The 20,307-nt window shown below is 36.8% G+C and overlaps 1 protein-coding gene across 1 annotated transcript in view; it reads left to right on the top strand.

Moving 5' to 3' along the window:
• Positions 1–20,307, top strand: part of PLXDC2 (plexin domain containing 2) — a 247,461-nt gene that overhangs the window by 157,323 nt on the left and 69,831 nt on the right. Inside the window, exon 5 of the mRNA XM_085050565.1 lies at positions 18,981–19,103. Within this exon, the coding sequence (XP_084906691.1) occupies positions 18,981–19,103 (123 nt within the window). The remainder of the gene's footprint in view (positions 1–18,980; positions 19,104–20,307) is intronic.

Below are 20,307 nucleotides of genomic sequence, written 5' to 3'. Positions count from 1 at the left end.
TTCTCAAAAAGAAATTAGCTTTGTAATAGATCTTTATCTCAACACAGTCTGATTTGAGTCAGTTTGACTGCATTTGGAAAGGTATTCCTCATCTGAGATCCTGCTAACAGGGAAGAGGTATCGCTTTCATTATTTTAGATATAGTAGAGGTTTTATTATGTGGCCCTGATGTAAAGAAAAAGAAAAAAAAAAATAGAGTATAGAGCTAGCAAGCATTTAACTAATTAACATTTGGTCTCAGATGAGGATATAGCAGATGACACTGAGCAGTGTTTTCAAGCAAACTAGAGTTCTAGGAATAGGTTAGTTAGAAGTGTATTCTCCATAGTTATGTAATGAAAGTAAAGCTTGACACAGCAAAATGTAGTCTGTAGACCCAGAGAACTTTCTATGAGACTCATTGTAACAGGATAAACAGGTAGTGTCTGAATGTGGTAGTAGGAATTCTTAATGTCCCATCATCTCTCCTCCCTGGAAAATCAAATGGTAACATTGCAGGGAGGTTTCTTTTGCAGCTTGATAACAAATATCTTACCCACCAGGACACAATTTTTCTTCCCGTTTATCTGTACTTTTAGGAGTCACAGTCACTGCCTGAAGTAAAACTTCATAGCAAACCACTGTAGCACTACAGGGCATTTTCACTTTCCTCTTGGTGTCGGAATCCACTCCAATAAAGAGAATGTTGATGAGAAACCAAGAGCAGGTCATGTCTGATGAGGTAAAGGAGTTTATTTCCAATAGACCTTCACTCTGAGAAACAGGGTAAGAGAATTACCCCTGCTGAAAGTAAATTATTTATATCAGCCCTGTAAGGTTCTCAGATCTCTGGTACCAAACACTGTAAGTATGCTAATAAATAAAATGAGCAGTCTTTTGTTGAAGTGCAGTGTCAAAATATGTGAGATGGAAGATTTCATCAGCAGGACAGGAAAACTCACAACAGTTTGGTATGTGTTTGAGGCCACAGCTAAAGCAGCTTATGTGAGCTAGTAGTCTTGTGCTGTTCTAGCTACCTTTAGTAACAGGCTTGATACAAGAGGAGAAATAGTCATTGAATGTTGTAGAAAAACATTTTAAAAAATAAAACCCCACTTTTAATGGGGTTTTTATGATACTGCCAAAAATTTTGTGAAGCATGAATTGAAGGCTGCGTAACACACATAATTATTAAAATCAAAAGTTGCTCTGTTAGGTACAGAATCCCTTGACTTTTTCTTTTCACAAAAATCCCTCAGAAGTAAATATTTAAAATTAAGCACTGAAATTAAGAAAAACTGTTAAAATTCCTGCAGAGAGTCAGTTGCAGAAGAGGGTACAATTCTAACCTGGAAAACAAGAAGCATGTTTCATGGGGAAATATACAAATATTGAAAACATGCAGACTTGAGAAAGAAGAGAGGACTTGATTGCAAACACCAGTGCATGTGCCTCAGGAAAGAACTGCTCAGGTTAAAGAGGATGGGAGAAAAAGAGTTTTAATTGTGATGTGTTGAGAACTGACAGTAAAGGAAAAATTTATCTCTGAGCAGAAGGATCACTAGCAGTGAAAAGGCAAGATGAAATATTCAATATATGCAACTGAGTAGTGAGCAGTACCCTGCACAGGACTCAATCTGCAGCGCTGGTATCTTAAATTCCATTCTTCATCAGCAGTAAAAGGAAGAAAAAGTAGGAAGAACTTTGGTAAATCCTGACAACTTTTATTAAAAAGTATCAAAAACCAGCTGAGTACTTTCTTTTCTGGCACCTCATTGAGAAAACATTTGACTGACTATGCATGAGATGCAAGGGCATAGATCCAGTAAAGAGTTGTGCCCAAGAACATGAATGCATGAATTACATAAGCCAAATATATTGTGTTCTTTCTGTGTAGTTGATTTTGCTAAATTTTACTATCTACAATAACTGTGGAGATTTTCTCAAGGATTCCCTATGAACACAACATGTACATGAACAATTTCGCTTTCCATGTGAAATTTTGACATAATTGTGTCTTATGAAAATAAAGCACTAGTTTGGACCAAAAGATGTGATTTCCCACTGAAAACAGCTAGTTAAATTTGAGCTTCTTTTTTTATGATTGTTTTGCTTTGTTTTGTTGGTGTTTTTTGAAGGGAGGGTTGGGTTTGTTGGGGGTTTTTTGGCAGGGGGGGATGTGGTTTGGTTTGTTTCGTGTTTAATTGCCGTTAAGAGACCTGGAAAAACTGCTTGGGTTATACCCAAATTTTTCATAGATTGAAGTAGATTTCATTAGAACTTTCTTGCTAACATGTGAAAGGACAACTTGTGAATTTTGTTTCACATTACAGGAAAACTTGTGAATTATGTTTCACATTACTTACTCAGTGGAAGCTCAGCCATGTCACAGTAGGATTTGTGTGTACTCTGAAAAGACAGATGCTTTTCTAAAGATCACATCCATCAGGTCTAAAGTTGTTTCCTGAGTTTGGGTGATTCATGTTATGTGGCAGTTACATTTTGTCCCCTGCACTTAAAAAAAGAGGAAAATTATCACCCAGCAGTTCAATTTGGACTTCACCCAAGAGGAGCTCCTTTTAGCTGATACTGGTACATATTCTACAGTGTATGAGTTTTCACAGTTTACTAATTTGCAGGTCAAGTGAAAGGGTACAATGTGCACATCGCATAAGAAAATTAAATGTGCAAAACCATGCAAATGACACATTACCAAATAAAAGCTTAAGTTTATCTGGAATTAAATTATCACTACAGAGCTGTGCTTGACTGCTTGTCTCTAGTTCTAAAGTGGGATATATTGTACTGAAAAGAAAATGTGCAAATAAGTGATGTTTCAGTAGAAATGGCATGCCATTGTTTACTGTCCATGTAGATTTCCAGCGCCAAATCTACACAAAAATCACCCATGGTTTTAAACATAACAAAGGAGAACCAGAAGAAGAAAACAAAGCAATGGTAGTAGAAGTAAATGTACAAACTTGTAAAACCTAAATATGGACTGATTTATGCCATCTGTACAAAAATAAAATAAAAAAGACAATTTTAGAAAGTGAGATGAAATAAGGAAAAAATAATTAGTCATCATTGTTCTACAAAGAGAGGTAGCACTATCCCTCTGCCCAAAATAGCCTGCCACCTTTATCAGATTTTCTTTATTGATTCTTTTAAATATTTTCTCCGTTTGCTCATTTCAATAAATACTAAGAAATAAGAAACATATCAGTGGCATTATAGAGTTGTTGTCCAGCTAGCAATAATATATTCATGATGGAAAATGAGAAAAATATATCTTTTCTACTTAAAAAGTAGACCTAAGCATTATATGACATAAGCATTATAAATTCTTAATTAAATGTACTGGAGAAAAGATTATTTTTGTTATTGTGATTTTTAAAGAAGCAATAACCTTTGTGCAATGAAATCTCTGCTTTCTCTAAAGGTGGAAGGAAAGATGGAACAAGAAGCAGGGCAAGAGAGATGGAACTCGCTTTCAATTAAGGCATATATTTACTTATCTAGTCAATGAATTGAAAAAGGTGATACAGAGCACCTAACTTAGCCTTCTTGGATGAAAGACTATTAGCCTCAGCAGTGGGATTCCCTCCTCAGAGCAGGCTCCTTCCACCTCTGCAGTCTGGAAACATGCTGTGAGAACAGCCAGTGCCAAGCAGGCAAGGATTTCCTCTCTTGTGCTTAAGTGAATGCATGATTTCCATCTGCCAGAGGTGTAAATACAGTTTTTTCTTGAGGTTGGTTGGAAGGCCTGGAAGCAGCCTGAGGCATAAAGGTCCCTAGGTATGGCTGGATCCTGTTTTTCTATAAATCTGTTCAGCAAAATGGGAAACACTGTCCATGGCATTCAGCCACCTGTGCCTCAAGACATACTTGATTGCCAAGAGGACTGTGTGTGAATGTCTCATTAGGGCTGAAGATCCATCCTGACTTGGTGTTCCCAGATATCTACTCTGTCTTTTAAGACAGTGACTTAAGTGTGTAGAAGTTTGAACTTGGATTCCGTGCATGGCTGAATAGGAGCTGAGATTCTTCTTCAGTGCTATGATAATATTGGTAGGAGACAGAGATAGGCATTCCCTTTGTTAGAAAAAAAATGAGTAAGTGGAAAACAAGACTTCATGTCAAAACCATTAGCCTTTTTGTCCACTGTGAGCACCCTAAATATTGACTGAACTCTGTAGGTACTGATAGTCCTTTGAGCCTTTGCAGTCACAAGCCCTTAAATATTTTTATCATTTCCTAAATGAAAAAATTCATCTCTGCAACTGGTAGAATATTCAGCCTTTTAGGGCTTTTCATTTGTTTGGGTTTCCAGCTTTTGCGGAATAACTGAAGCAGTGCATACTGTCATAAAATCAATGGATTTTGTATAGGTTTCACTGTAAATAATGTGCATGTATTTTATGAGAAATTATTTTTCTGATTATTTTAAAATCTACATTAAAATATAGTTTTTATATTTAACATACATTGAATAGTTGAGTTCTATCTTTGTAATTCTATCTTGTCTATTCATCGGTCTAATTTCAATTGGCATTTTTAATGGCACTTGGGCCTTCCACTCTTTCTATAGTTTATGTTAAATGATAGGAATTAAAGAGATGTGCCTGCCCTTCTTCTATTGAGAAATGGCTTGGCATTCATTTAAATAGAATTTATAAGCCATTGTTTTCAACCTGGTGAGGCTTACACCAGGTGAGGCTTACAGAGTTTTCAAAAGCTGAAAGTGTGGGGTTATGGTTTCTTAAGAACCAATGTTTTCTGCCACAGAGGGGCATTTCTGGTTGAGTGGTTTTAAGTATCTTTTTATAATAATATTTTAAGGTTTTTTTACTAGCCTATGTTGAAACTGAACATGAATGTTGAGCATATTGATCTTGAATGACCTTGAATGTTAGACATTCATGTTCAGAATTTTCATACCATGTGATTTCCTTCTCATGCCTCATCACTGAATCTGTGTACTTGAAAATGGGAATAAAACCTATGTCTCTCCTGTGTTCAGAAGCATCTTCCAGTCATTGTTGAAAAACATTTTCAGATGTCTTAGACGTGAAAGCATGTGTTTTCAGTTGAGGAAGACGTGACTGGGTCATCTTCCAAGAGCTGATTTTAAAAAAAGAGAAATCTAACGGTCAGATTTGCTCTTTTTTTACTTCTCAGATTTTTTACTTGCAGAAGTAAAAAGTTTTGTTACATGTAGTTTAGACCAAAAATTTTAGAAGGTTGAAAGGGAGTGGGTTAGCCCAGTGAGAGTCTTAAGTGGAAATGGAAAGCTCAAGAGACTTTCACAGTGACATTTTTCATACCAAGCTGTGTAGGGCTGGGAGTTCATAAAGACTAAATTGACATAAGCCTTCACAGCCAAGAGAAGAAACCCTCACTGCTAACCCTGCCTGCTAGCTATTCTGGGATAGCAGAAGTCTTTATACTGCAGTTCAGTGAAGTGGGGTGATGAAGACTTTTTTTGCTATTATTGCTGGCTTAGTTTTCTGTTCCTTGGTAGGAGGTATGTGAAAGCAGGTGGAGTGGTTGGGGACCACTTTGGTTGGATGTGACATTGGATGAGGATGTGAGTTTACATCACCTTGATGGGTTTATTAAACAAGATAAAGAACGGAGAAGTTGAATTTCAATGGGAAAGCGTGAGTCTAGTCTTGGAGGCAAAAAGACTGGCATGAAGATCATTAGTGACAGACTGGTGACAACTGCTTTCAAGGTTATAAACACATAGTGGGCTTTTATTTTGGTGCCAGCCATCTGTACTGTACACAGAGGGAAGGCAGCCCTGTTCTGTGATGGGAATTTCAAAGCAGTTTCCCCAAAGAGGTAGGAAAGGGAAAGGTTTTACTTCTGATACCAACCATAATTTAACAAAGAGTTTCAGAGAAAGCAACTAGAGTTGGTTCTCTGGTTACTGCTACTTGGGCTTGGGCACTACCAGAGCAGTCCTGTTTCCGCTTTTACCTTGGGCTGCTGCAGAAGGAAAAGCAGCAGCAACAACATGGGTTTGTACATAATTATATTCATCCTACGGTACATCTGTACCAAGTTTTCTTGTGTTAAGAGCTTTGCTGGTCTTAGTTGACATCTTTCATTATTTGGTTGAGCACACACAGATAGAATCAATATAAGTCACATCAGTCACATTGGCGGAAATCCTCAAAAGTGATGTTTTTGACGTGTTATCCATTCTGTATGACTGAGTTTGTGTGAAGAGTAAGAAGCTGTAGTTAAGGTTAATCTCTAAATACAGGAGGATGGGTAGTGAATAGAGAAATAAGGGCAAGAAATATATTCTTAAAATCCATATTGAACTTGCATCTTGTGCAGTGCTTTAGGTGACAGTAGAAAAGAGCTGACGCGACCAGTTGGAAACCGACCTTCCCTGCTCCAGATAGCTTAGTGCAAAAGAGGCAACAAGCACCAGTGCAGTTCAGGAGAGGATATCCCGCAGCTCTCCAGTCCAGTATTATCACAGAGCAATAGATACAGTGGTTTTGATTTGATAATCATAGTGGTTTTGATTTGATGGCTTTCTCAATTTATCAGTCCTGTTGATAAGACATGTCCCAACCATTATTTTCTCTGTCAATAAGACATATTATTCTTTCACATCGTATGCCAGTGTATATCACACTCAAAGTTTTCCTTCTGTCACTTTGCTTAATCTAGGAAGTTGCATGACATCCTCTTTTTCAAAACACGTTTTTGTCTGATACCATACAAAGAAGTCAGGATGCACGACAGTAGGTCTGTTAATGTCAGCAAAGTCACTGTGCTGCTCTTGGTCATTTGTGGTCTTGCCTTCCTCACCAGCAGTCACTGAGCTCAGGAAGCTGAGCTCTGAGAGTGCAAGGAATCACTGCAAGTTCACTACTCACTGTAGTAGTGACTGACCTATGTCAGCAGCATACAGATGGAGCTGGGTCTGAGCCCTTGCCAGGATCCTGGTTTTCTGAAATGTCTCATTTAATGTTTGTGTGATTAAAAGAATTGCACTACCCTTTGTACTAGCTATCCCTTCTTTACATTTCCAGATGAATCAAACCTTCGGGGGCCTTTGCATGGACTCACTAACAAAATCTTGGTTACTGCTAGGGATGACTTCCCCTTCATGTACTCATAGCACAATTAGTAACAGAGGGTAAAAGCTGATTCTTCCTTGCTTGCATTTAAAAAACATATTTCTGGTCAAAAATATTATTGTTTCTATGTGTTTTCTGGTTCATAGTGAATTTTAAAACATTGTAATCATCACTGAGGACTGGCCGTTGCAACTGAGTCCCCAAATCAGAGAGAATGGACCCACAGTTTTGTGAGCAGATTGTCAAAGCATAAATAGTAATGATGTTAACCTTTAAAAATTTTCTTTGCTGTCTTAGTGCCTCAAAGTGCATACTCAGGGTGGACATTTGGAATCTGTTCTTGATGCCTTTTTCTTAATTTCTTGGGAAAGCTCATCAAATCTTGTGGTAAAAAAAATTTCCTCTATTAAGAAGTATTAATTACCTAATGAGATCATGTACTCTGAAGTAATTATGTTCCTCAAAAATGGAATGTGAGTTGCCATACTGATGGCACCTTGTGAAAGTAGCAGCTTCTGGGGTATAAAGTTTGTAGAAGAGTAAAAATAATAATGAGTTCCCTAATGGAGCCACGACAGCAGACAGAAGGATGACAAGCCATATGTCTGCATTCTCTCAAGGGAAATAAATAGAACCTGCATTATTTTGTCCAAATTGAATGAAGCAAAAAAAATTCATAGGTTCTCCATTTTTCCTCTGCTGCCATTCATGACCTGCAACAGTGAAAACAACTATGAATGCAGGTGGTAGCTGAAAGCAGTTTTGTTTCTGCACCTGCCTGTGCATGCTTCCTGAATTTAATCTTTCAGAAACTTTATTTCTTAAAAATAATAATAGAATGTGAACAAGATTATATTTTGTTTTCTGGGATTTCATGGGAGGCAAGATTTTCTTCTTGCGTCTTGGTGGTTTAATCCATAGTCTCCACTTTGTTATTCATTCCAAAGGAAGTGGTTAAAACGCTCATGGAAAAAACTGTCACCACTCTTCTATAGCTGTCATCTGATGTGAAGGGCAGCCTATTGTGTCCTATGCCACAGACAGACATTTTCCACCAAAGCATGATGAAACAGCCTTATCCTCATTACAGCTAATGTCTGTCTAAGGCTTTCTACATTAAGACTAATCTTCTAGCTTTCCTGGTATAACTTCTATCTTTTGGGTGGGTGATGAGTCATGGGGCTATAGTTAATGCTCCACCAGCTCCTAATGTTGAAAGGAAAGAACATGTTTTCTTTGGGCAGACCCTAAATGGCTTTTTCTTGGCCAATACAATCCAGCCACATCTGATGATTACTTTTGCTATGTCTAAACATAATTATGTTGTAACCTGCACTTTGGCTTAGGAGGCAGGGATTACTGTTTATGTACCCTGTGATTACATGGCATTTACCACAGATATCCTATTGCTGCTTGTAACTCACCATATGATTAAATGACCAACATTTATCATCAGAGTGAAGTGCGCATTGTATCATATTTCTTCCATAATGAAGAACAACATTGTATCTTACGTCCTTGGCTTTTTAGAAATTAATTTTTTGGTCTAGCTTGGTCTAAAGATATTTTCTGTTTAGTTCTTATGTCTCTTCCTCCAATAGTCCTATTTTAGCTCATCAGGTGATTGTTGGAAAACTTACGTAAAATGTTTTCAATCTCAGTCATTTAGACTTTCCTTCATATCATGTACCAATCCGTACTGAATTTATGAAAGATGATCCTTCCATTCTTTCATAAATGTCTGAAAGACATGAACTATGTGTTTTCGTATCTGTTTTTACTCAGACACAGGAACAAACCCGTTTTGGTGTTTCTGTTAGTACATGCTCCCCTGTGCTATAAGGCTGGCAGGGCTAATGCTGTTGTACAACAAAGTGCCCAGGCAATCCATCCCAGCATGTATGGCATTCCACTGATGGCTGCACTTCAGCCCATTAAAAATGTGTTAAAAGCCAGCCATGGGACTAGGCAGAGCTATATTTACTAAAGGGCTTTGCAGGGATTGCACACAAATCAGCTTCCTCCTGATGGCTGTTTAGGCCTGCAACAGGCTGAACTCTCAACAGCACAGCAACATGCCACCCACAGCATAGCCATGGCCAATGCCTCACTCTGACCACATAGAAACGATGGAAAAGATGGGTTATAACAGGTCTGAGGCCTTCAGATGGATGGATCTATTCCCTTGTGCTCCTAAACCTCTGCATGCACAACTCCAAAACAGGCTCACCCCTGCCAAGGTTCCTTTCCTTCAAGGGACACCCACATGGTACCAAAGGTCTTTCCTTTTTTAATGTCCATATGAGGAATCATTTCACTCCTCCCTTTAGAGTGCTTATTCACACACATAAACACTATTTTAAAATAGAAACTATAAAGCTGCTTCTTTTACTTCAGTCTTTTTGTTCGAACTTGAAGCTAGTATGCTTCCCATGACAGAAACTTGTAATTATCTAGTTCAAACTAGTACTGAACTTTTTTTTGTAATTTTTTTCCTTTTGGTCAGATTATTAAAACCTTGGGCTTGGAACTGTGATGCAGCACGGGTCCTGTTGTAATAGGAAGATAAGGGAAAGCTTTTCCTTAATTAAAAGAATTAATTTGAAAAGAGAATGTAATTACCCAGTTTGACAGTGCAGATTTTCCTGACATCATTATGGGACTTTTTTAAAGTTATTTGCTTTGAAAGAAAACTTCCTCTTTTTGGATCTAGGTGAATATCTTCCTGTATTAACATCAGTGAGAAAAAATTTTGATCTTCCCATCCCCATCTTGTATTACAAAGTTGTGTATGACCATGAAGGTAAAGACCACGAAGATCCTTAGTATTGAAATTTTATAAAAAATGAAACATCATAAAGTAACACTTCATACAAGCAATATTTCTCTTTATAGAAGGAAAATTGGTCCATTTCCCTACCTGTTTCAAGAAGTTCTTTAGTGTGCTTTAAGTCACAGATCAATACAGTGCTTTCACGTAATTTGCTTTAATGTAAACTAATGCAGCAAAAGAGAGGAAACACAAGGGAATTACTGATACCAATGCTAATGTGATTTAATTCTCAAATCCTGCACACTGAGACTAATATATTCTAGTTTTTCCCCACTTAGATTTTTGTGTGTTCTCTGTTTTGTTCTGCTCATGTTACTCTAAGCCAGATGTTTTCATAGATTAGCTCCACAACTGAAGAGCATAGCCCAAAGTGATTGTGAGGTAACAAGTGGACAAAGGAGGCAAAGAATGGACCAGACCAAAATTGTCTCAGCCTCAGGATACAGTGTGTCTGTTACAAGTCTGGTTGAGTACTGTGTCTGCTTGCTGTCTGTTCCCCACTACACCAGCCTGCCACCCTCGCTGCCTACATAATGTTTGCCCACTGCACTGAGAGATAGACCAGCAAATGGATCTTAATCAAAAAGGTTTGGTTTGGGGTTTACTTACTTTTGACTGAGTATAGAGGTTCCTCATTCAAAGCATTGTCTGCCATAAATTTCACTAAGATGGGAAATAAATTGGTGAAATTTGATGAGTGGTGTATCCAGTCCTGGGCATCAGATGGGGCAGAGCTGACTGTTTTTCCCTTACAGTGGCTGCATTGGAGGGGTCCACTTGGGAGGAATGCAGACTGGAACTAGAGAAGAGGATAATATGCTTATATTCACACAGCCTTTAATTGAGCAACACCTCTGGACAAAAACCTCTTTTTGAACAGACATAGTTTTCCTCCCCTTAAGCCCAAGTTGCACAGGGACACTCACCAGCTTCTATCTCACTGTTTCGAGCTGTACATTCACTGCTGAATAGTTCTGCCTGAGGCAAACCCATGCTGCCTCACCTCTTTGAATTCTGTGTCCAACACATACAACTGTGGTGGGAGAACAAGGAATCAGACAGCATGTAGTTGTAGCAGGATGTTGACAGTAGAGGAATGCAGAGCTAAATTCCCTTCTGAAAAAGTTCCTGGTAGATTAAAACCCATTTTCATTGCATGCTATTTCAGTGTTATTTTTTATGTACATATGTGAAATGTAATTTTATGATGTCTGAAGCTTCTCTAATGTTGCATGATAGCCTCTGCAGTCTTCCCTGACATGCTGTGTGCTGTTGTTTTACATGAATGTGAATATTATATACATAGGATTAGGTTGAGTAATTTATGAAGAACTATTAGAAGCAGTGCAGTATACAATGGGTGTGAAGTTAATCTCTACATAAAAACCCCAAAGCTATATTTCAAATAACACTGATTTGTTGCAGTAAAAGCTCAGACATTCACCAAACTGTCTTTCTGTTTTGCATAAATTTTAAGCAGACTTTTTAAAATTTAAAAATATTCTTTTTGTCTTCTGCAACCTTGTTGCTTTAAACTTTTATAGAAGGAATGGCAATCCAGTTTGATGGCATTCAGCATTTTTCTAAACTCTATTATTCTTTACTGAATTTTTTGAAACATTCGAGAATAATGATTTCATCATAACCTGAAAGTCTTTCTTTCTTTATTTTTTTTTTAATTCCTGTGATTTGTATGATTCAAATTTCTTGTGATTTATCAGATAAGAAATAACTTTAAAAGTTAGATGGAAGAAAGAGAAGAATAACCAGAGCAAGCAGAAAAGCTTATGACAGTTATTTTTATTAGACTCTGTGGCAATATAGGAGGAGAGAGGCAGAAGCAAAACAAAAAAAATTGGTATTGATATTACAACAGTTTGATTCAAAGATGAACTCCATTATATTAAATGTCTTCAGACATTAAAAGACCATCCAAAAACCATCCGGTACCATCCAAACTTTTTTATTGATGACAAGAGCTGTTCCTGCACGAAGATGTTTTACCCAGCCAGTGGAAGAAACACTTATATCAGAAATAGACTGCAAAATTAGATTCCCCCTAACAGCTCTATTTAAGCCTTTCCCAAGGATTCAGCTGCGCCAAAGTTACTACAATGACACAGCTGTGAAGATATTTGTCCCAAGTGAGATATTCCTCCCATCAACCTCTTTTCTCTGGTTCCAGCCTGTCTAGGAACTGTGTTGGTCTTTGGCTGAAGCTCAGAGGCACTGGGGAGCTATCGCATGCTGGTGTCTCACTGAGTAGATAATGTATTTCATGCCTCTCTCCAAGAATTTTCTCTAAGGAAGATTGAGAATGATCAGAGAGGAGCAGATACAAGTCATTAGACATTAAATAAAATCTGGGTTTCTTTCTCCTAAAGTTTGAGAGCGTTGCAATTTAGACTCATTACAATGAAGTGAACAGATACTTCAGTTGCAATTATATTTTGCAAGTTCTTTCCAGTCCATCACTGTCCTTACTTAAAAGTCCTCTTGCTCCCATGTTCTACCCATTGGTATCTAACAGTCTCCAGACAAGACATGACTTGTGGCATGTCATAAGGAAAATGTCTACTGGAAGAGTTTCATGATATAATATCCCCTAAATTCCTTCACTGAGCTGAATAGAATATTAATCAGAATGGATTATATTCCATTGGATCGCATACTTTTCACAAAGACAAAACTACAGTAAGCTGGAAAACTTACTGACATTTACTCAATGTCACACATTGCACATTTTCAAATTTTCCAGATAATGCTTGCTTTAAGCATTAACAAAGCAGCCCAAAAAATAATGGTGAAAAACTAATTTTCTGGCCTTTAAATATCTACATAAGATAACACAGAAGTACAGAGAACGGTAGGAGAATTGTGGGTAGCTTTTCTTTTTACCCTCATGCACAGACTCCCAAGAAGACCTTGTAAGGTTATGCAATTAAGAGACACTGTTATGCTCCTGCCTTCTGGGGTTTAGCTTTCAGATAGCCCACTTTTCAGGCCAAAGGAAGAAATGGGTTAGACATTCAATCTAGTCAAGCAAAAGCAAAGCAAAAAAATATGTATAATCTCTCTCTAATTCATTTTTCCCAGAAGGCTGGAAGAAATCATAAAATAGCATAAGAGATTGGTTCATTTTACACTGATCTTGAAAGCTCATTAAGGTATTTAACTTTCATGGATTGTCTGAGGGATCTTCAGTTGCTGTTATCCTTTTGTTTAATTACACTGTAATCTTCATGCAATTACAGTGATGATAACAGTCTTCCACAGACATAACAATAAATTAGCCATCTGGGGATAAATGACATTACTTAAAGCTTACTTCACTGAAATATCAAAGGAAAATTAATATGGCTATATAGGACAAGGCGTGAAAGTAAATTGCATTATCTGTTTCTAGAATTCAGCCTTCCAATATATTTTAGGGGCTTAAAAGCATAGCATATTAGTGAATTTGCTTCATAAACTAATAGTTGGTGGAGAAATATCACAAAAAGCACAGGGAAAGCACATTTCAGCATAGTTGAAAAAGATACAGTTCAAAGTTTTCTGGGCTGTGCTTTGTACACCTATGCAATACTTGTCAGCTTTACCAAATAAATACATGAGCAACACTACTCCTGATATTTTATTTCTCCTTATCTTGCCATCTTTCTATTGGATGTAAATGTCTCTTTTGAGCCCTTGAGTAGTTTATTTCCAGAAACATGAACAGATTCATCAGGTTTTTACTGTTACTGCTGAAGAGAAGAAAAAGAATGCAAGATAAAAATGTGGTATGTCAGAAACAGTGAGATGTAAAAGAAGAAATATCCTGAAAATAAAATGCAAGTCAAAATTCTCAGCAGCATTAATTAAAGCAGTTACAAAAAAATCTTACATCCCACTGGACTTTCAACAAAGAGGAAACTTGCAGCTCTGGATCAATCAATTACAAATTTTATGTGCTCTTTATGAAAGCAATGGCATGGCTATTTGAAGGTATAATTTCACATCAGGTTATTATTTTGCTGTTTTTATGTAGAACCAGCAGACACAATGGGGTTTTTTTCTATCTCATTTTCTTTTTACCAGAACATTTTTTTTCCTTTGTAGAAGACAAAAGGTATTATATAGTGTGAGTAACCTGACCTGGACAAGAGCCAGCAATTACTAAGGGTAGGACTAGTCCATTAAGTGCTTCACATATCTTCTACTAGAAAATCATTAATCTAAAAATAAATACATTTTTAAAACTCCTAATAAGATACAAGAAATTCCAATAATTCAGGTCAATAATGTTATTTTTGCATATTAAGTGAAACAGTTGATATACAAAATAAAATATTACATAAGTAATATATAAAACAATCAAAATATTAGGTTGAGTTTTAGGTTGTGCTAGGGATTGTGGTAATGTTTAGGTAGTGGGGTGACTGCCTCTATAGAAGGAGGTGAGGAGCTGTCCCTTACCAGACAGAGACAGATCCACTGCAGGGAGACAGTTGAGCCCATGAAGACCCTGGTGGCACCTCTAGGGGAACTTGTTTAAGAAAGGGTAAAAAATGTTGCACCTCGGTGTCAGGAGTAAGGGAAAAGGCATGAGTAAAAAGCACTGTGAATATCAAGGAGAGAAAAGAAGAGGGAGGAGGTTGTCCAGGCACCAAAGCATCTGTGGAGGAGACCAGGCTGGAGCAGGTATTTTTTTGCAGACCATGGAAGAGCCATGCTGAAGCAGATATTCACCCTGCAGCCTGTGGTGGACTCAGCACTGCAGAGGTGGACATGTCCTGGAGCAACCATGGGCTGTGGAGGACTCACCCTGGAGCAGGTTTATCCAAAAATACTGCAGCCCATGGGAAAGATATACAGTAGAATAGGGAAAAAATGAAAGAAGAAAGGAGTGGCACGGATGAAGTGTTATGAACTGACCACAAGTCACATTGCCCATCCCCCTGCGCTGCTCAGTGGGGAGGAGGAGGAGGTAGAGGAGTTGGGAATAAAGGAGTGACACTAGCTAAGCCTGGGAAAAAGGGAGGGGTGGAGGGAAGGTGTTTTAATCTGTCTTTCTTTCTCACTATGCAAACCTATTTTGTCTGGCAGCGAATTATATTAACTTTTCCCAAGTCAATTCTTTCTTGCCCGTGGCAGTAACTGGCAAGTGCTCTCCCTGTTTATGTCTGGACACACATGTTTTTTCATTTTATTTAGTCCCCTTATCCTGTTGAGGAAAGGCTGTGAGAGAGCAGCTAGGTGGGTGTGTGGCAGATGGCAAAAGTCAACCCACCACAGAGAGAGACTAGGGTTTATCTTAGAAATTAGTTATGAACTAGCTTAGAAGATGGGTATCAACGTAGATATTTCTATTTTTTTTTCTTTTTTAGTTGTCTGCATATGCCATATCCTACCATCTCTTTAGACACACAATGGCAACTTCAAAAGACTCATTGCCTGTGCTGCCTTGAAGCTATATTTTGTTATTCTGTTGGCAAACATTGCAAAAAACCTTCCAAGTGATGCTGAGTTTGTTCACAGCTAAGGGTATAAAAAGGAAATCAAGAAATCTTATGTGCAGAGTGTTGTAACCTTGTATGTTTCATTTTCTTTGAAAACTTAATATGTTAGCATGCAACAGATAAGAAGCTTATTTTGGAATGAGTAAATTCAGACATAAAATTCATTTTTAAATCAAGTCAGGATCCTACATCAAGTAGAACTGTGCTTTCATGCTTAAGTGGTTAAATATATTTTTTCCCTGTTTGTGTGAGTGTAAATTTGCACACTGTGAGAACCAGAAGTAAATTCTTCTTGATTTACATGTGTTTTTAGTATTAGTTTAGTTTTAGTTAAATTAGCCTTAGTTTTAGTTAAATTTATATGTACATTTAAACTTACAAAATGCAGAGCACTTTTCCCTATTTGTCTTCATTCCAGGAGCTTATTATGCTTCTAGGTACAGTACTTGTGGAGAGTTTTGGAAAAGAACTCTACCAATGCCTCCCACAAAGGAAAGATTAAGTGGTTCAGGAAATTGCAGGTCTGAAAAATTGTTCCTTGACTAAATGAATCAACCATGAGCATTTAACACTGTCAGAAAATTAGGTCACAGGTAATATAAGCCAATTTTGTGTGGAATTCCATTCCAGAATAAGTTAATTTTACATTTGCTCCTCTTTTTAAGTCATAGTTGCAATGAAAAAATGTCCATGGTCAACAGTGGCTTCATCTCTTGAATCTCTGGGATGATTTCAAATGACTTTGTGTTTGTTTTCAAGTTGTTCCAGTGCATGGCTGGAGTTCTCATTAGAATGATCTTCATGCAAGGCCTGCCTGCTTCTCAGCTATCATCCACCTCCTGCTTTCCATTTCTGTCTATAGCAGAGCTGCATCCGGCAAACACTTGGAAATACGCTCTGTGGTTACTAATTACTTGGGCTGATTTACTTAGTTGTGTGTTCCAGCACAATTAAGTCCTTTCTTTTCCTATTGTATCTGCCTCATTATTAGTCATAATGGTGACATTTATACTGTAAATGGGACGAAAGCATGAAAGGGAAACTGTGTAAGTGTAGGATCATTGTGCAAGGGATGAATAAGTACTGAGCTGTTAAGGCTCATTATAATATATGAATATGGATTCAAAGGTTTTGTTTGGAGTGTCTTCAAAATATTTTTTGAGGAATGGTTTCAAGGTCTACCCACAATTGTGTTAAAATATGTGTGCACATGTCCACAGGGATAATAAGCAGCACATAGTATGAAATATACTCCTGTGAAATAACATGTATTAAAAATGTCTAAATAAGCATAAGAGATTATTTATCCAGGGAATAACATTTTAGGAGCAAACAATAATAAACAGGTAATAGTGAAATTTCATTTCAGGGACTATACTTTGACAAGATAGTTGGTTATTCTAAAATGAGTAATCGAATAAAATTAGCCATACTTGTATATTCTGAAAGTTCACATTTATAAATTTCTTGTGAATATGTGTGGGGAGACTTTTTAAACTGATTTTTCTCTCACCCTGTCAATTACCAAAAGAGGAAAGTGATATTTAGATATTCAATTGGAGTAATCTGCCCCCCACTCTCCCCCACTGCCTCCTACAAAGAAACAAACAAAAAAAAAAGTTCTCATTTAATCCTAAGAATTAATTGTGCCCAGATATTAGAATACTGTATCTTTTGAATACATAGATATGTTTTAAATGAAGAAAAACAGCTCAGTTCCTAGCTCGCCCCTTTTTCAGATGCCAAATATTTGCAACTGAATCTTTGGTTTTATTTTCCCCACACTTGACTTTTTCTTAGGTCTCCTATCAGTGCCACATGTGTTGATTTCACAGAACATGATGTAAACTATAAGCAGCCATGCAGGAGAATTACTCCAGAGAACCACCTTGTTTGTTTATCTGTTTGTTCACAGCATCTTATGACTTCTAGATCTAGTTCCATGAGCAGTTGTCAAGCATTTAACTACATATTTCAGGAGAGTAGGGAAGAATGCCTAAAGCACTCCAGAAACATTACTTTTTCATGCACTCAGACATTTCCTATATCACATCAAATAAGTGAGTTAATGAACCCTCTCATCTCACAGTGGTTAGGATGGAGATACTGTTAAGAAAGCGAGGTTGCACACTAATAGTTCTTAATACTAGACATTAAAAGCAGTTTTGAACAGGTTTGTGTTTGGTTCTGGAATTTCACAACCATGTTTTGGAGTTACATTTATAGGCTCCTTTATCACATGTTGTATGGCCATGATACTAAATGTAAGAAGAAAGGAACTCTTGGGCTTGGCAGTGAAAGGTGTTGTAGAGGAATAGAGATTGAAGATGGAAAAGGAAAAATAAACCAGCATAGATACTGTTGAAATTAATACTATAATTTCTTTTTATATTTAAATTTCTTTAATATCTCTTTCTAATAAAATTTTTCATGTTAGAAAATTTTCAGCTCTAATATTATACTTGTTGTTGAGATGTTTGCTGTTGGAATATACTTCATTGAATCAATAGAAGTAGAAAAAGCAAAAACATCATAAGGCACCATCTGATAAAAACCTTAGGTAATATGCAAACCTTAGTTTTGAAGATCTGCCTGTAGCTCAAATCAGCTTAAAGGCAAGGGGTAAGGAAAAAACTAATTATAGGGCAATGAGAGTTTTTAAGTCAAGCTTTGGTCTGGGACACTTAAAATAATTAGTTCTATTAGCCAGTTGGAGTGGAGTTGGCAAACCTAAACAAGACAGGTTTATTTGTAGAGCATTTATTGTTTAAAATAGAAGGTTCTTGTCATTAAAATACACTGATTTTTGCTTTGAAGAAAAGTGCAGTATTACTGTAATCACCATAGATAACTGGTATTCCTTCAAAGAAAGGACTCCAATGCCAAACCAGTAAGAGGTTTTGGATGAGCACTTCAGATGAAAGAAGCCCACTATTGATCTGAGGAGTACTGTTGACTCAGAGATGAATAGGACAGACTAGTGAGACCTGACACTGCAGAGAATGCACTAGAAATGTCACTTGCCATATAATCCTGAAAAAGTCCTATCTGTTCCACTCTTCATCTGACTTTTTTTTTTTTCCAAAGGTTGTCACCCCTTGTCTGAAATAGTCTCTTACTCTGTGTCTCTAGAAATATGAAAAAGGGTTAGACTACCTTTTAAAGAGGTCATAAATTGCATAAGCAAAACAAATGCAGATTTTTGGAAAGGATGGAAGAAAGCACTATGGAATATGCCTGTTGGTACATGGCTTGTTTTCATGGTGCCACTGCCCTTAACTGGAGTTATTCTTCTTTGAGTTTTCACTGGTTTTATTTCTGTACAAAAACTTCTTGAACTATTTGTTCCATTATTCAATTTGAATCTTGTTTTTCTGGCAGCCATCACAGATTTTTTCTTAAATTTTATCTCTCATTTAATTCACTATAAAATTTGTAGTGGGATTAATTTCTCTCAGATGACCCTTTAATGCTCTGGCAATGCCTAACTCAACCTGCCATTCTATTTAATCTTTTCAGAATTTACTGAAATTGTCTCAATTTTTTTTTTTTTTATTGTAGGTTTCATATATACTGGAGAAGTTGTGCATCGAATGCTAACAGCTACTCAATATATTGCACCATTAATGGCAAATTTTGACCCCAGTGTGTCAAGAAATTCAACAGTCAGATACTTTGATAATGGTATGTAGTAGTCCTTGATAAATAAATGTTTCTGTATCCCTGGGCTCTTCTTATTTTCCTAAATAACTATTTTTGAAGGAAACATTGAGGATTTTAAATTTTTTTTTCTTTTTTCTTTTTTCTTTTTTTTCTTTTTTTTTTTTAATTTAGAGGCTGTATAGAGCATCTGGCTAGACATCTATACGCAATTATTAATTTAGAACACAGTAAAGAGTCATGAATGCCTTTTCTTAATTGAGTAGATATCTTCTGGATGTTGAAGTACATAAACTGGAACTAGTGATGTGTTGTATCAGTTTTAAAGAGAAAAATATGTCTTATATACGAGTGTAGATTCCTGTTACTTCAAAATATATATAGTGCATACCATCTGTCCACTACCTAAAATGAAAATAGCATTTGTGGAGTGCAATAGCAAGAATACACAGAAGCAGGGCAAGGATAAGGTTAATAAACCTGTCAATGACTAAGTGTTCATGGAGTCCCAGAATTGGAATCCAATACACTCATCAACACCACGAGTTCTCAACAGTTCCTTGTAAAAAAGATTGAAAGAGGAAAAGGCAAACTGCAGTGTTGTACATGAAACTCTGTGAGACGTTTCAAAGCCCTCAACTGTGTGGATATTTTTCTCTTGAAGTTAGTTGTAATCAATATTTTAGAAACATAGCCTCTGTGCTTAAAAGGCATCAGTGCCTCACCTCAGGCCTTTAGTGATCAGCTACAGCAGCAGTTAAAACCTAGAGAGTTTATTATCATGACTTAATATCATGAGATCCATGACTTCTGAATTGTCCTGGATACACCTGTGAAATTTTATGTATGTTTATTTGTAGTGAATTTAAGCAAAAATTGCCAGAATAATCAAAAACATTTCATGTTTCCAATATTATTTTTTTATTCTTTAGATCAGTTATCAAAATGCATTCTCTAGCTTCTATACCTAGTCATAACCTTTCCTTAAAATCTACTCATTGCAACATTTATTTGTTAAAAATCCAATAAAATATTTACATGAGAAAATCCTACTCCTTGCATGAAGAATTTTGAAACAGAAAAAGATATGATTTTCACTTTGTAAATTATTTAGCATTATGGCCAGACATTTTTCATCTTTACTTAAAGAATCTGAGGATTCTGGAGAAGATGCTGCTAATTCTCATTATAGTCCTGACATCCAGTCTTCACACCAGGTGTATCAGGT

This window comes from Lichenostomus cassidix, chromosome 2 (assembly GCF_008360975.1).
Source record: "Lichenostomus cassidix isolate B80296 chromosome 2, HeHo_3.0, whole genome shotgun sequence".
In the NCBI taxonomy this organism is placed as follows: Eukaryota; Metazoa; Chordata; class Aves; order Passeriformes; family Meliphagidae; genus Lichenostomus; species Lichenostomus cassidix.
Note: the sequence above shows the minus strand (reverse complement) of the source record. Positions and strands in the feature narration are given on the sequence as shown.